This window comes from Helicoverpa armigera, chromosome 16 (genome assembly GCF_030705265.1).
Source record: "Helicoverpa armigera isolate CAAS_96S chromosome 16, ASM3070526v1, whole genome shotgun sequence".
Taxonomy (NCBI): Eukaryota; Metazoa; Arthropoda; class Insecta; order Lepidoptera; family Noctuidae; genus Helicoverpa; species Helicoverpa armigera.
In genome coordinates, this window is record NC_087135.1 from 536,464 (window position 1) to 553,046 (window position 16,583).

The 16,583-nt window shown below is 36.4% G+C and overlaps 1 protein-coding gene across 1 annotated transcript; it reads right to left on the bottom strand.

The window, feature by feature from the left end:
• Window positions 1-5,184: 5,184 nt before the first annotated feature.
• Window positions 5,185-11,379, bottom strand: LOC110369856 (23 kDa integral membrane protein). The gene is made up of 5 exons (XM_021325436.3): window positions 11,200-11,379; window positions 8,464-8,652; window positions 7,559-7,711; window positions 7,008-7,193; window positions 5,185-5,355 (listed from the first exon to the last, which is right to left on the bottom strand). The coding sequence occupies exons 1-5, from the start codon at window positions 11,257-11,259 to the stop codon at window positions 5,284-5,286; spliced, it is 660 nt and encodes a 219-aa protein (XP_021181111.1). The 5' UTR covers window positions 11,260-11,379; the 3' UTR covers window positions 5,185-5,283.
• Between the last annotated feature and the right edge of the window lie 5,204 nt (window positions 11,380-16,583).

A 16,583-nucleotide genomic window follows, 5' to 3' on the forward strand; every position in this document is an offset into this window, starting at 1 on the left:
ATCACTGGTGCTATCTGCATACCATCAAAATTGGTGATGATAGTTTAAAAAATCGTCCAAAACCCAGCCTGCCAAACGCACTAGTCGCACCAGGAAGAGTGCTTTTCTTATTTGGTCACCTTAAAGGTAAACTTGCCGTCATAATTGTGTTGAAACCGAACGAAGTTTCGAGAAGCAACCAAAAATTATGTAAAGATGACAATAAAAGTTGGAACACCCAAGAGTGTGTGTGAGATACCTCTAGTTTTATAGAGTCTATAAACGAACCGTTACTATCACAAGCTTCTTGTTAGGAAATTTATGCGTGTCCACAATTTATATCCAACTAAACACCTGATTAGCGGTGCCCACCAGAATTTCAATCAACAACTTGTTTCATAGTTTTCTGGGTCAACGATAAAACTGTGTTTTGAGAATAATCTTAAAGGATCTTGTAAGCTTGTAGCTAGCGCCTTTCTACAGTCTAATCCGCAGCACATCAAAATTAAATTCAGAAGACCAAAATGGTCAAAAGCCCAGTTCAGTCAATTTGTAAATTAGCTAATAGGGAAAACGGAAAGGGGAAGCAGGAAAAGGTAGTGGATCTAAAGAGTTAGGTACTGCGGCCCTGCTACAAAAAGGACTCCAGAAGAGAGGTATTCGATATTAGAGAGAGGTGTACATCCACAGCTCAATTTGTTGATTTGATTGATTGATACTAAAGTAGCATTCATAAATAAACAAGTACCAAGAAGCTTCCAAAGCGTATTCAAGGCCAGACCTACAACGGTTGTCTAGACCTACTGATGCTAATTTAGTTACGTTCTTAGAAAATCAAAGGGGTGCTTAAGTGGTGTTTTAAAGTGATTAACCTCGGGTACATGATTGTTTGTTTGAAGGTACAGTTAGCAACCTTAGGTAGATGGGTGATCAGAAATTAGAATTAAGTTTCGTAGTTTTGGTCGTCTCCTATCCTACAAGAGCTTGAAGTGAGTATCTCTTATCTACTTAATTCGTTTAATTTTTCTACGCAATCATCAACAGATCACGTGTTGGTAAGTGTTGTCCAGAAATAATTATTTTCTGGCAGTGTTTATTTTGTTCTGTTCGAGTCGTTGACTTCAGTGTTTTCTCAACTCGCGTTACATGTAAGATCAGTAGAAGGCAGTCTAAAAATAGTCACAATGTAGGTAACAGATTCAAGCTAGACCAAGTGATAGTTAAACTGTCACCTATGGCTACACGCCGACCTGTTTACCTCGATTTCTTATTCAATTCGCGTCAATCTGTGCCGTGTTTTGTTTCCTTTTTCAAGTCAGACATTTTTTTCTTATCAGATAAAAGTTTGCTAACTTTCCCATCGTCTTCCAATCAAAGTTCACCCAGAATAGCAGAAACAGAAATATTTATTCTTCGACCTGACATTAATCCGCCGATATAACTAATTTGCAAAAAAATACTGTTGCTTGAGTGTGCTAGATTAAATAATTTATTAATCTAGTTTAATGTTCTTTAAATTGCTTTCTCTATTAAAGGATTTCTTGTTTGTGACCTGGATTTAAATTAAGCTAGAAATTCTATAACAGTGTGCTAAGATTCTAAATCTCACATGTTTGGTTGACGGCAAACATAAGATCTGTCGTGTAATTGCGAAGGTAACGGAGGTCCCGTTCACACAGGTCCATGTATGTTGCCATGTTCCTATAGTCATCAAAGACATGACAAGTCCAAGTGCGCAGTGTAACCGTACGTAGGCAAATGACCTAAGCTTTAATTGATCTGCCACTTTGTTTTGGAAAATGACTTTGCTAACACCTTTTGCCGAAGTCAGATTAAAAACACACTTAATCGTTTGATGATCGAACTCCTAAGTAATTTATCCTGAAGATGAGGCTAGTAACCCAGAACAGTATGTTCATCACTCATTTTATTATTACCGCCATTTGTTTTTAAAGATCTTATAACTTCAAAATATACATATTTATGTATATTAAGAAGGTTAATGTTTCATGGTGACTTATAAAAAAATCCCATCCTACTAAAAAATAAGAATTTTCCTCAAATCCCAGATAAACCTTGTGTTATAATTCATACAACCTTTTATACTCGGAATTATATCTGTTATTTATATGTTACGAAACGGTTACAAAAACATTATTGAATCATCATCAGCCTTACAGCTCTTGTTTGACTCAGCATTTTAGTTGTCCGTCTTTCCAATAAGATTTTATTCTAGGGATTAAAAATATTATCTGAGGTCATTGAACCCCGTGCAAGGTGCAAGTACTCGCGATCCCGTTATAAGAAGCTGCTACTTTTGGACGCGCTTTTTATTTGAAATCGCTTTTTACGTATCACTGGCGCCGGTAACATCCGATGTGATGTGTTGAGCTGAGAATAAAGCTGCTGTAGCGCTTTTATGCGAATTTACTAATTAATAATGTAGCTACGTATAAGGTAACTTCTTCGCACATCTGAACAGAATAATAGTGTTTAGGCCTTCTCGATGATTAGGCTGCATCTAACCTGGATATTTTTTTTATTGCATCTGAAGTTCAACCTTGTACTCCGTACTACTAGGATAGATGCATAAACTTAAAATTGTATGTAATCTTCATCCAGGTAGGTACTATTTAACTGATTTGACTACATAGTATAGTAAGTCCTCTATAACCCCAATGATGTCACCGCCCGAGCTAATGCTAATTTAGGCTTATCCGAATTATGTAGCACTAAAGGTCCATGTTCGTCAGATCTCATTGAGAGCCAGTTGCTAGCCAAGTTCGACAAGTAGTTCCTTTAGGCTTGTAACTTTACCTTAAGTTAAAGGTAGTAAACCAGAAGGATTGAATATTGCATACTTAGTTATATCGCCCTGCGTCCTAAAAACGAATCAAAATTTTAGCCACAGTGTTAATTACATAAAGGCAATGAAAAGTCACATTCACACCAGGTCAATCAGTTTTAAGGAACATGATCCCAGTCGAGTGTGCAATGTTTCAAATGGGAATGCAAAATCTTCACGAGTCAAAAAATAATATTAACCAAAGCTTAAAAGCGCTGTAGCAGCTTAAAGCTGTCTTAACGGAGGACCAGTTGTGCCGTTAGCTGGCGGGTCAGCGCCAGTCAGGTACTGGGTCGCGTCACCCACTTGATCACCTGTACTCAAGATATCTGCATACAGATCAGTAGACAGATGCATACTGCACCACTTGCACAGAGCAAATCTTCCAAATTGAACAACATAAGCAAAATCTTTGAAGAGGCATTAATTGACAGCAAAAATTCTGGTTATAAAGTAAAAGACCCATTATATAAAAACACTTGAAGATTTTCTTATTACGCATAATAAACTTATTATACAATGTGAATCGCATTCATAATATAGGTGTGATTTTGATCATTGTATCTGGAGAAAGAATTTCATTTACCATCCCGGTGAGTAGGCATAGTAATTATGCGTCGAATATACAACCTTCAAGTAAAAATACATGGTCCCAGTTTGTCAGTATCATACACAAGACGTTGAATATCCAACTTTCAAGTTAAGACAGCTCTTCTAAGTACTTCGTTCAAAGAACGGTACATCGAACTTGTCATTACACATACTTCCTACAAGCGAGAGATTATTGTAAATACTTCGCGTTAAACAGATTAACACTTGGCTAAACCATAACCATCTTCTGTAAGGTTATGTAAGCACTTTCTCTGAAAAACTTTCTTTCAGTCATTATCACTGTTACGCGGTACCTTTGAAAGGTGAGTTCACTTTAACTTTAATGACATTCAGTGGCGGATTTACCAATAGGCCAAGTAGGCCAGTGCCTAGAGCGGCAGATTTAGAGGGGCGGCAAATTTAGCAATTTTTTTTACAGGTTTTTTTTATAATTGAGTATATGAGTACACAATCCATATATAAATAGACGATTAATAAACGCAAAATGAATAAACTGTAATATATACTTAGGTACCTACTTACGTGATCATGAATTTTAAAATATTCTAATAGCGTTTCAATAAAAATAAAATAAAAAATCCGCTCGCTTCGCTCGCGGTTTCGCGGCTTCTTTCATAATTCCTGGTTTTGTTCTGCGCTCTTTCGAGTCCTCAATCTAACAAAAAGTTAAAGCACCGAAGTAGCAAAAACAACTGACGCTCTAAACTGACGATTTCTAAGCTGTTTATGAGAGTGGAGGACTTTTGTGTCCCAAAACTCGAAAAATTTCGAGCTCGCTGCGCTCGCGCCTTTCACTTGACAGTGGCTATTTTCTGATTTCTTTAGGTATTATTGCGTTCCAGACATCAAAAATTTCGCGCTCGCTACGCTCGCGGCTTCTTCTCTTAGCAGTGCCTTTTTTCCACTCTTGTTTGGATAGATATTTTTGTGTACCAAAACTATAAAAAAATTCGCGCTCGCTTCGCTCGCGACTTTTTCACTTTACGCCGGTTTTTTTTAACCATTTTGGTACAAAATTATTAAGTTTTGGAACAGAAAACTTTTTACATTTGTCGTTTTTTTTTTTTGGGGGGCTGCACAATAGGTAGTCCGCCCCGGGTGCCACCCGATGCTACGTCGCCACTGCGTCATAGCACCCGAACGAATGAACCAATTTCAATTTAGTTTTTTTTTAGTGTTTGATGAAAATCGATTGAGCCGTTTAAAAGTTACAGAGGTTTTACGCTTCAAAGTCGCTGTCATATAAACTTGTTAACATTAAACTCTTCGGTACATAGAGGCTTGCAAAAATAATCTAGTAACTGACAAAAATATCATTAAGTTCACAATCATTAGAGGCGGCAAAAATTGAATGGCCTACTAGCGGCAAGTTTGTAAATCCGCCACTGATGACATTTGTTACTTAGTCATAATGTAAGTGTTTGTGGTATGGCCTTTACGTATGTAACCGACCAGGCGGGATATTTTATAAGAATGACCAACGAATATTAAAAACAAAAACTCAAGACACGTTTTGCTTTTCAATTACTGCAGAGGAAGGTGTTTTTTTCATAACATTGGATCCTTAAATTACTGAGTAATAAATTCCGTAACGCACAATTAACTTATTTTTGTCCTGCTCCCATTTTATTTGTGGTTGACTACTTGGGTACTAACTGTACTGTCATACTAACATCCACTCCCTTCTTATTCATGTCCTCTCTCAGGTCACAATCATAACAAATAGGTACAAAAATTAAACCCAAAAATGCCATGCAGCAAACTAATTTAATATAGTAAATAATACAACTAGGTGTAAACTTAACAATAAGGTGGTATAGGTAATGTAATGTTACGTGTTATGGTGTTTAGTAATGCGCTCTCCTGCTCTTGTTTCTCACGGTGTTCGCCAGGCACAACCCGAAGACCGCAGCCACCAACTAAAACAGATGAACATACAGTCAGGATTTTGGAAGACATGAGGTCTCATGCGCAGGTCTGCACTAGAAACAGCACAGGCGTGCACTAATATGTTTAATGCTAGCTACTACGCCAAAACCACTGAACTAATTTAAATGAAACAGATAGTCCAGAGAGCCCGAGAAAGGACATCTTTTGAGCCTATTGAGGCTATTTTAACCCAATTACGGCGGTAATTCTCCCTGGAAGTGGATTAAATCACTGAGAGCTAGTGTCCCCTAATATTTGAAGAGTAATCTCGAAAATACGGGTTAGGGGGAAACTCGCACCTGGACCTCAGCCCAGATTACACGGTATAATAACAGTCGCGAAAACTGCTCCGAATGTGCGGTCTGGCCCGCTACTAAGTGAAAAAAGTGACGTAGCCTGACGGAGGTAAATCGAAACATTGGGACTTAATTTCATATAATCCGGTAGTTGTGAAATTTTCCACAGCTCAAAATCGTCAAGATGCAAGAAAACTTATAACTTTTTCATAACTTTCATCGAAAATATTAATGTCAACATATTATGTCATGTCTCCAATGTCAGTTGAAGTTGCACACAAATCTATTTAATTTAAATTGTTATCTACCTACGGGAAAGAACAATAAGAAAACAGACTGAATTTAATTGCTAAAATACCAAAATACGGCAGTATAAAAAAACTTTATATAAACACAGAGATCAGCATCTGGAGACTTCAAAAAAACGTTTTTTAAAAGTTAAAGACAGTGGTTGTACCTGGCAAGTTTACGCAGTTCTTGTTGGAACTCGCACAAAAAGGATGTCGTATATTATTATTAAGATCACCTGAAGCCAAACAAACATTACAACTGGCTAAATATGTATTCTGTGACGGCACATTCAAGTGTGCAACACCACCGTTTCGTCAAGTTTATTGTATACAGTTTGACATAGGCATAATTGTTAAGTTGTTAACATCGACTTATAATTTTTTGTTACTGATAATATTTTCGATAAGTTTTTTTGCCTCTTGACGATTTTGAGATTTTATGAAATTAAGTCCCGATGGGTCGATTTACCGACATCACTTTTGTCGCATAGTAATCTGGCCCGCACATTCGGACCAGTTTTCCCGACTGTTATTATACCGTAGGCTGCGGCCCAGATGCGAGTTTCTCCCTAACCCGAAAATACTGCATAATATAAATAATAATGTTAAGCCAGTATCTAGTACAGATAATAAGTGGGTTATCAAACAGATTACTTGATAAACAAAATTGATTGCAAGTACGTGTTGTACGAAAACTTGGCTACTCCGCTATTTGGCATATTATGAAGAATTGGTAGACTTATCAACTTCTGCGCGATATTTACTTGTATCTCATTAACTAATATGAGGATTATCACTTATTATTATAAAATTTAGTACCGTGTCACTCATTAGTTATCAAAATATAATATGAAACGTTCTAACGAGTTCTTACAAACATCATTTGAGTTAAAGCTTTGTTCTGCTTGATTGATTTTATGGAAAAGTGATTCCTGCGATTGATAGTATCTACAACTTACAGTTGCATTGACATTTTTATTTTACTTTAGAAAACCAGTATTTGCACGTATTTTGTACATACAAAGACGCGCTCCTATAAAACTTTTCACCACTCACCTCAATAGAGACAATAACGATCATAATAGATCCGATAGCGACGCCGAAGGTCTGGAAGAACTCCTGGACGTTCTGGGTGCAGCTGGGGTAAGGGTTCACCGGGGTGCAGGGGGGAGTGGCGCAGCAGGTGTCGGGCAGGAGAGGGCTCATGTACGAGAGGGCACCGTCCGGACCACAGCACGTGAACTGGAAATTAAAAAGATAATTTTTAATACAGAAATCATAGTCATAAAAGACATGCAGACAAATAACGCTGGCCATTCAACATTTCGAAGAAGTGGCGTAATAGGTAAACTCCTTAATAACTGGGTTGGAAGAGGAGAGCTGAAGATTTTGCACAAGTTTATAAGTAAGACTGGAACAGGAAAAATATATTATACATATCAGGTGAAAAGGCAGGACTCTGCTTTATGGTTAAGTTGAGGTATGCATGATCCACATAAAAATCCAGTACCTACAATAAAAGAAAACACTCACTTATTTGGAAATTGAAATAGATCTCATACAAGTAGCGTTATTTTCATGTACATAGTTACAGAAGCACAACTCACCGTCCTCTCAATGGCTTGGAATTCAGTCCTGTCCTTGTTGAAGGCCTCCTTGAGCCACTTGGGCACCTCGTTCACCACGTCGTCCAACTTCACGAAGATCAGGATCGCTAGTGTCAGCTTCACAATCATCAGCAGCAGCATGAAGATCGAGTACTGGAAACATACATTTAGTTTCTTACTATTTGAGTTCTTTAACGTATCTATCCGTTGTTTTGCGATTAGAAATTGAAATCTGACTAATGTCAATATTTATTCTCTACTTTAGCTTCTATGTTGTAAAGTTTTTTATTATAATGTTTCATTTAGATTGATCGGAGGAATCAATTATTATCATCCACGGCGTTCATAAATTCTACAAAAAGTTCATGGTCACCATTTGTATTTTCAACAATATTAATTGCGATTAGGTTTGATAAAAGTTCAAGTTGTAATTAATTAGCCTAGTAGTTTGATAAACCTAAAGGCTACCTCACATGTTATTTATTATATATTCATGAACTTTAATTTTTGAATCAGACTCGGTCTAGATTGTAAAACAACTCCCCATACTTCATTCACTATTACTGTTACAGCCTTTTTATCGTCCCACTGCTGGGCACAGGCCTCCTCTCACATGGAGAAGGATTGAGCATTAATCACCACGCTTGCTCAATGCGGGTTGGTGATTTCAGACTTTATAGTCCAGGTTTCCTCAAGATGTTTTCCTTCACCTTTTTATCAGCCATTGGTGTCTAAGTATACTTAGAAAGTACATACAAACTTAGAAAAGTTGCATTGGTACTTGCCTGGACCCTGGAATCGAACCCACACCCTCATACTCGAAAGGTTGGTTCTTTACCCACTAGGCCACCACGACTTCACTATTAACTCAACAAAAATATCCCATTAAATAGGTAAGTACTTACAGTAACAAGCATGCAGTTGCTCTCGCGGATAGCCCCACAGCAGCCGAAGAAGGCGATGAAGAAGACGATGCCTCCCACCACCATGGAAGTGATGGGAGCAACCTCGAAGTTGAAGTCAGCTATCTGCACGATGTCTGAGGACTGGAGCTGGACTGCCACGCCGAGACCTAGCAGCGTCAGACCAGCCAACTGGAACATACGACATCATTATTGGTAAGTACTTTACAATTTACTGACTTACTCTTTCATCATCATCTCCCGAGCCTTTTCCCAACTATATTGGGGTCGGCTTCCAATCTATTGCGTGCCAGTATTTTACAAGAAGCGAATGCCTATCTGACCTCCTCAACCCAGTTACCCTTGCAACCCAATCCCCCTTTGTTAGACTGCTGTCAGACTTACTAGCTTACTCTTTATTTAATTATTTATTTGAAGACCACTTGGAAACGCCTTTAGCCATATAACTATTTAGAAATATGTGCTTATCGCCTACTCGCCCTTAGATTTTTGTCTAACGACTGTAGTTCCGAAGTCATATAGCTACTATTAGTTTGGCGATAGTCAAATGGACAAATGATTCAGCTCTTATTGGAATTAGTTAAGAATAAGTAGATACCTAAATGAAATGACATAATATTTCGAGTAATTTTATATTTTTTCCTCGTGCGATATGTACTTAACCTATCAGTTTTATGATCGGAGTATTTTTTTTAACTTATCTTAGGTACTTAACCTTTCCATTACTTTATCTTTGTGTGCAGTTTAGTGAGATTATATTTATTCGTCCTTTTCATTTGTAATTATTTGAGGTGAGTCAAAATACCAATCGTGCCAATACAATATTTAGGTGAAGGCAATAAAACTTAGTCTACATAGATTAGATTTCAATTGATGCAGGTAAAATATTGCAATTTTGTTGAATAATCTTTACGAGAGTTGATTGTAGTTTATCAATGGATTAGGCCTCAAATAAAATGTTATAGGTAAATGATAAAAGTAGGTAGAATTACATAGGAGTACGCCATTACTATAAGTTGTGTTTTTGTTATTGTGATGGTCATGCATGTTGACATCAGCAGAAATATACAGTTTACACGATTTTTCAGACGCTGATGTATAATAGATAAGTAGTATATCAAATTCTTTATAGCGTTTTTAAATGACCCTTATCTATCTGCTAATGCACGATGTTCAGAAAACTAAGCACAAAGGTGTCAGCGCCTATGGCCCGTGTGCCTGTAAAACCCGCCCTAGTAAGGGAGCTAACTTACATATTACGTTAAGCCTTAAAATGCTTAAGATTAATTACTCTACGGCAATTAATAAACCATAAAAATCCACTTCATAATATTAGTTTGTATTGTCTATTTACGTTTAGTTATTTCAGTTTTTTCCTGTACCTAAAGTTTATCATGAAGGATTTGGTTCAGAGAATTTAAGCAAAGCCTGTGTGCAATCAATATATCTGTAATTGTGGCGTTATCTCCACCCTATGGCTAACAGGTAACACTATCTTATCTGATAACGTATCGCTGCGTTTGCTACGCGACGCACCTAAATCGTTACAGACTTGTTTTTTTACAATCATACGATATGAGTATAGCAGGACATCATTATAAAGTATGAATAATAATAAATTTTGCTTTTACTAAAATATGCTACAAGAAAGGATGTAAATACTGATATCCGTGTTAAAAATAATAATTCTTATAGTGCATTAAGTGCATCCCTAATTTATCTTAGTATAAATAAGTCAAGTATAATTAGTCATCCTAATGACGCCTTTAGTTACTTTTACTAACGATTATAATGCTTACAGTTAAATATCTTTATCTGAATGTACAACTATGTGTCACATATAATATTATTATTCTACAGAAACATAGATGACATCATGCTAATAAAAAAGCGTAATTATAGAAAGTACTTTGTTTCAAGCACTAACATTGTACTGGCCAGCCCTGACCGACTTGCATTTATCGATCAAACAAAGCAAACAGGGCTTTCAGGCTATTTTCACTACATGTAATAATATATTCACGTTCCATAGCAATGCATTTGATTGGTTTCATATTTTACCAAATGCCCCATAGCCTACAGAAAGCAAAAGAGACTTTGGATGATTATGCATGTATGTGGGTAAATCGAAACCTATTTTCAACTCGTTAAATAACTTTGGCCATTCATAAATAAGTGTTCCTTCCTGTTCATGTGACTTCCTGTTAAACTACACATGTACTTAACTAGTGAGTAATTAGGGTGTGTCTGAAAACAAAACCTACTAAACTCCGTCACGAAAGTTTTCAAGTTCTCAGTAAAACTTACGACTTAAAAGCGAAGTACCTACCCTCCTATTCTTAAAAGTAACATTTTATTCTAATCAATTGCGCATTGTTGTTAATTTTACTATCACCGGTTTATCACCCAAGGAAACAAGCCGATTGACGGTCAGCAACGATCAGCGGTTTGACTCAAGTCCAAAAATCAAACAAATGATCTTCGTAGCGGGATTGAAGGGGTGTGATGTGAGTCATGAAAATTCACGCTTATTGCTTAAAAAAAATACGAAACCAATAAAGGCTGACCTTTGTCCTTATTATATGTACTTAATCACAACAATAGACACAAACCAACACAGTTGAAAACACTCAAACTGTCGCGAAAATCACTCGCTTCCGCCATCACAAAAATTACCGGCTTCTCAATACCATGTGCAAAGAATTTGATAACACTTACCGCAAACACCAAGTTGGCGAAGAACAGAATATATTTGACCAGAAATTCACCGCAGCCCATCTTGATTGTTTTCTATGTACTAATTATTATAAAAATAAAGTACAATTAAGTACGTGCGCGCGCCCACGACGATGTCCCACAACTGTGCAGGATCGGTGCGGGTGCGATAGAAAAACTTATCGACTGATAACGAACTATACCGAGCATTGAAGTTTTATAATCTAAAGTAATGTAAGTACATTTATTTCGGGATTTTGATAGAAGCATGATTCATTGATGAGTTTGTTTGAGGATTTCTTAGGAAAGTACTGGTCGTACCTACTGCAATTGACATTATTGATTCATCATAAATGAAGACAATAGCAAAGTTGTGATGTCATTGCCTAAACGCTTCATGAAACATATTATACAACCAGTTTTCCGTAGTAGATAAATGGAAATAAAGAAAGAAGAATTCATTGAACATTTTTTTAAATTCATTCCTTCATTTCCCTTTGATATTGATTGAGGTTTAAAAAAGCAAAGGCTTCAAAAACGGGAAGCTTTCAACCGACTGCCAAGAAGGGTTATATTTTCGCGCGTATTTTTACGAGGGTTGTTTAAAGGGCTTATATTTTATTTTTTCAGCTTGTATTGTGTTAGACGTAACTTAGTTATATGGTATGGTTAGCTATTTGGGTGCGTGATTAAAATAGCGGCTTTCCGCGGTTTTACTTGCATCCTCTGGCAACTATTGGCTTTTCGACAGGGACTTAACAGTGACAGATTTTTTCAAATCGTTTCCAGTAGTTTTGGAGCCTTTAAGCCTTAAGCTTTCCACTTGAAAATCATTCATTAATCATTACTCATTAGTACTTCCATATTGTCGACAATATATCGACAGATAACATTTTCAGGAAGAACTCAGCTAAACCAATTCCTCTGACGTCATTGGTGTTTCACTCCCTGAAACAAATGAATGTGCTGGTATCTATACTAATATTATAAAACTGAAGAGTTTGTTTGTTTGCTTGAACGCGAATCTCAGGAACTACTGGTCCAATTTGAAAAATCTTTCAGTGTTAGATAGCCAATTTATCGAGGAAGGCTATAGGCTACTTTTTATCCGGGTTCGTGCCGAGATTCCCACGGGATGCGGGTAAAACCGCTGGCAGAAGCTAGTCTATCATATGAGAGTGATGATGAGTAAGTGTTGTCAACACTCAGACGTATCTTATCTAGTGACGGCAAGTTGTTTGCGGTATTGTTGTCTATTGGCCAGTGTGTAAATACATATGTGTAGCCGATAATAATTAATGTATTATAGGATAGAATTTCTGCTTCTTTTCGTTTGGTTGTTTCATTTAGCAAATAAGATTCTGTCATATGTGAGCGGGCCCATCATCATCTCCCAAGCCTTTTCTCAACTATGTTGGGGTCGGCTTCCAGTCTAACCGGATGTAGCTGAGTACCAGTGCTTTACAAGGAGCGACTGCCCTATTTGACCCCTTCAACCCATTGGCGGTGAGTCGGATACATTGGCCGTAAATCTGTTAATTAATGTCTGTAGATGAGTCATTTTACCCGATTGCCAAGAAGGAGTAGTATGTTTTATCCTTAAAAGACTGAAAACTCTTTGTAACTTTAGATCTTCAGTCACCCAACGACGCGATATTTTTTGTTTCTGAAGTTTTCTAGAAAAGATGAGGAAAGCAGTAAATGATAACTATCTTAAGATAGATAACTATGTTTGATTGAAGGGTTATAAAAAAGTAAATTTATTGTAAAGTTAAGCTTTGATATGATCTTTATTTTAGATTAAGGTATTACATTTAAAGACACTTTGTTTGTTTTGTTGCCTACAGAAAGTTACCTATTGATAGAGAATTTAGAATCGAACGATATCAGAAAGATAATTGGTATTTATTTATCTATACACTATCTATACTTATTTGTTTGTTTGCTTGAACGCGCTTATCTCCTGGATCTACTGGTCCGGTTGAAAAAATCTTTCAGTGTTAGATAGTGTGGTGTCGGTTAGATAGACTGGAAGCCGACCCAAACATAGTTGGAAAAAAAGGAAATGTTATATAGGCCATGTATCGAGGAAGGCTATGTATCCGCGTTCGTGCAAAATTCCTACGGATGAAAGTGCATAGATGAAGTACGCATAAAGCCACCAGTGTAAATAGGTATCTTTTTCTCTTCTTTTCTTCAAAACTCAGTAATGTCTGAAGCCTGTGCGATAGTTGATACCACTGAAGTATATGATGCTTTCTATATACTACTTACTTTCCTAGTTGCATCTACACCCAGGCAATTACTAAAAACGTAACTACCCTGGTGTTTCCTTCAATTACCTTGATTGACTAATAATAACGAAAGATTTAGTGCCTATCTACAGTGTAACCAGATATACAAATAGACACTAGACATAAGGAGATACCTACATAGGAAGGTACTCTATTAATACGAATTAAGGCACAACATCCATCGTACAATTCCTATTTATCTATCCTATCCTAACGGCTTAGAGTGATTAGTAAGTTGTATGAATAGATGGTGACTGTAATGTTTACATAGTATACATATTTAAGATAGAAAGAACTAAAGTACATTGTAATGTAAAGAAGAAGTTAATTATGGAATAAATATTTAATTTAATGCAATACTACGGTACCTATTCTTGTACGTAAATTGTGGTTAATTTACAACTTATCAACTACACAGTTTTGTAACAACCGCAGCCTGCTATCACGATTCCGCCAGGCATCACCAGGCATACCGAGTTAGGTAGGTACCATTTTACCTATTTTTATGGACATATCGTCCAGCATAACATACTCGTCACCTTAATGTTTTGCATGGGTTTTTCGTATTTTTTACTTTGAATGTCTCTCTAACAGACTAACCTTTTGTAGGAAATAGGTATATATGAATTGTAGGTACCTATGTTTAACCTACTTTTATACGATAGGTGCACCTATCGTATAAAAGTATCGTATATATCGTAATAAGGTGACGAGTATGTTATGCTGGACGATATGTCCATAGAAATAGGTAAATTCTAAGTTATATGATAACCTTTTAGTTACATTCGTACCTATATATTGTTATCATGTCAGCTTACAACCGTCCTCTAGTTGAACCTAAAATTAAAAATAAATCTTTCAACAATGATAAAAGCAATGCCTTGTTTGGCGTAACTAATTACTGCTATGATTTTAAGTGTAGGCGCTTAACTTTTTAATAACTCGTACTATAATAATCATTACGAGCTTTGTTTAAGTAGTTAGTACAATACTATAATTAAAACTATTTTCTTAAGTCTGGCATGAATGGCATTGTTAGTTATTATGTGCATGCATGAAGTTTCTTGAGTCTTGTTTCACTACAACATGAGTTAATATTGCTAAGAATGTTTTTAAAAGTAGAAAGTATTTAAATAATATTAGGTATTTTATTTAAGAAGTTATAAGGCTTGGTAGTAGGTACGTCCTTTCCCAATAATAAGAAGCTAGAAAATCTACTGATCCTACCAAAATACCTGGTTAAAATGACTAGCTTTTAATTTATTGGATTTCAAAGACCCTGATATAAATTAACTTCATTGTTGCATAGGGAAAATACCTTGCGTACAAGATAAAATAAGGCGAAGTGCAATAATACAACTTTGGAGTTCACGAATACGGTCAACAGATGGCGTTAGCAATTGCATCTGTCATAAGCTTTCAAATATTACCACCCAAAACAAAAATGTGAAAGACTGCCAAGTTCGATAATATGGGAATGCTTCGCCTATAAAAGAAGTGAGATCTGAATAAGTACCAAGTTCCATACACATACCTCAGTTAAAAATAGTTACTTTTTAATGATTTTACTTGGCAAGTTTTCACACACCTTGTTATAAACCTACTAAACGCAATGAATCAAGTATTTAATTTTCTATTAAAACTTGCCAAGTAACATCATTAAAAAGTAACTATTTTTAACTGAGGTATGTGTATGGAACTTGGTACTTATTCAGATCTCACTTCTTTTATAGGCGAAGCATTCCCATATTATCGAACTTGGCAGTCTTTCACATTTTTGTTTTGGGTGGGATTTCATTTATTTTTGTAAGGTTGTTTATTTTATTTTTTCTTATGATTAAGTTAGTTAAGGAAATGTCTCATTTATACTATCTTTCAGATTTTTGAATATGCACTATACTTCTTACAAAGAAATGAAGTAGATTAACTAAATGGACTAGATTTACCAACTGACTGACACGACATGTTATCAATAATATATGATAACATGTCGTGTCAGTCAGTTCGTGGATCAAAGTTACACATTCGTTATTTTCGAAAGATTTCACACTTGGCCGTTTTCAGATTTTTACTTTACTTTGACTAAATACAAACCTTTGTAACGAATTTCAGATTGGTACGACCATTCGAAGATATATTATACAAATATAGATAAATTTAGTTCGTTTTAGTTCCTTAGGGGTATAAATTTACACTGGGTATTTTACACCTACATTATTTTGAAACCGACTCACACTTTGCCATTTTCAGATTTTTCCCTTTACCTTGACATAAAGACCTACCTCCGTGCCAAATTTCAAGTCAATACGACCATTGGAAGTGGTCTAGGTTTTTGATGAGTGAGTCAGTCAGTCAGTCAGTCAGTGAGTGTATAGTAAAAATAGCGATTTTCTGACGTCAATATCTCAAGACCTACAATAGGCATATTAATGAAATTTTGTATTTTAGATAAGTGAGGGGGTCTCAACAGATACTAGAAATTTGATATGCGTAAATAAAATAGATTTTGAGTTATAGGGGGGTCGAATTTGGCCCGAAATGGTTCGTGTAATATAACCCACGGCCGGTGTGTCGCTTTTTTTGCTCGAACTTGGCGGACACACTGCCGTGTGTCTAGATTGTTATACATACCTATAGGCATCACATCACCAGTTGTATATGCTGGTAAGCCAGAAGCCCGTTACGCACTAGCTCCATGAAAGACACTACCTGATATTTGCACTGGTATTCAGCTGCATCAGATTAGACTGGAAGCCGACCTCAATATTGATGAGAAATGCCTAGGCAGATTATGATCGTAAGACAGCTGTAGTTTTTAACCCCCGACGCAAAAACGACGGGGTGTTATAAGTTTGACGTGTCTGTGTGTGTGTGTGTGTGTGTGTGTATGTGGCATCGTAGCTCCCAAACGGATGATCCGATTGTGATGCGGTTTTTTTTGTTTAAAAGGTATGTCAGTCGGGAGTGTTCTTAGCTATGTTTGGTGGAAATCGGTTCAGGTCTTCAAGGTCATCAGCTCGTTTGCTAGATGTGATAGGAATGTTACACGCTCAGTTTACTTGCAAGTATATGTGGGATCTGAAATTTGAAACA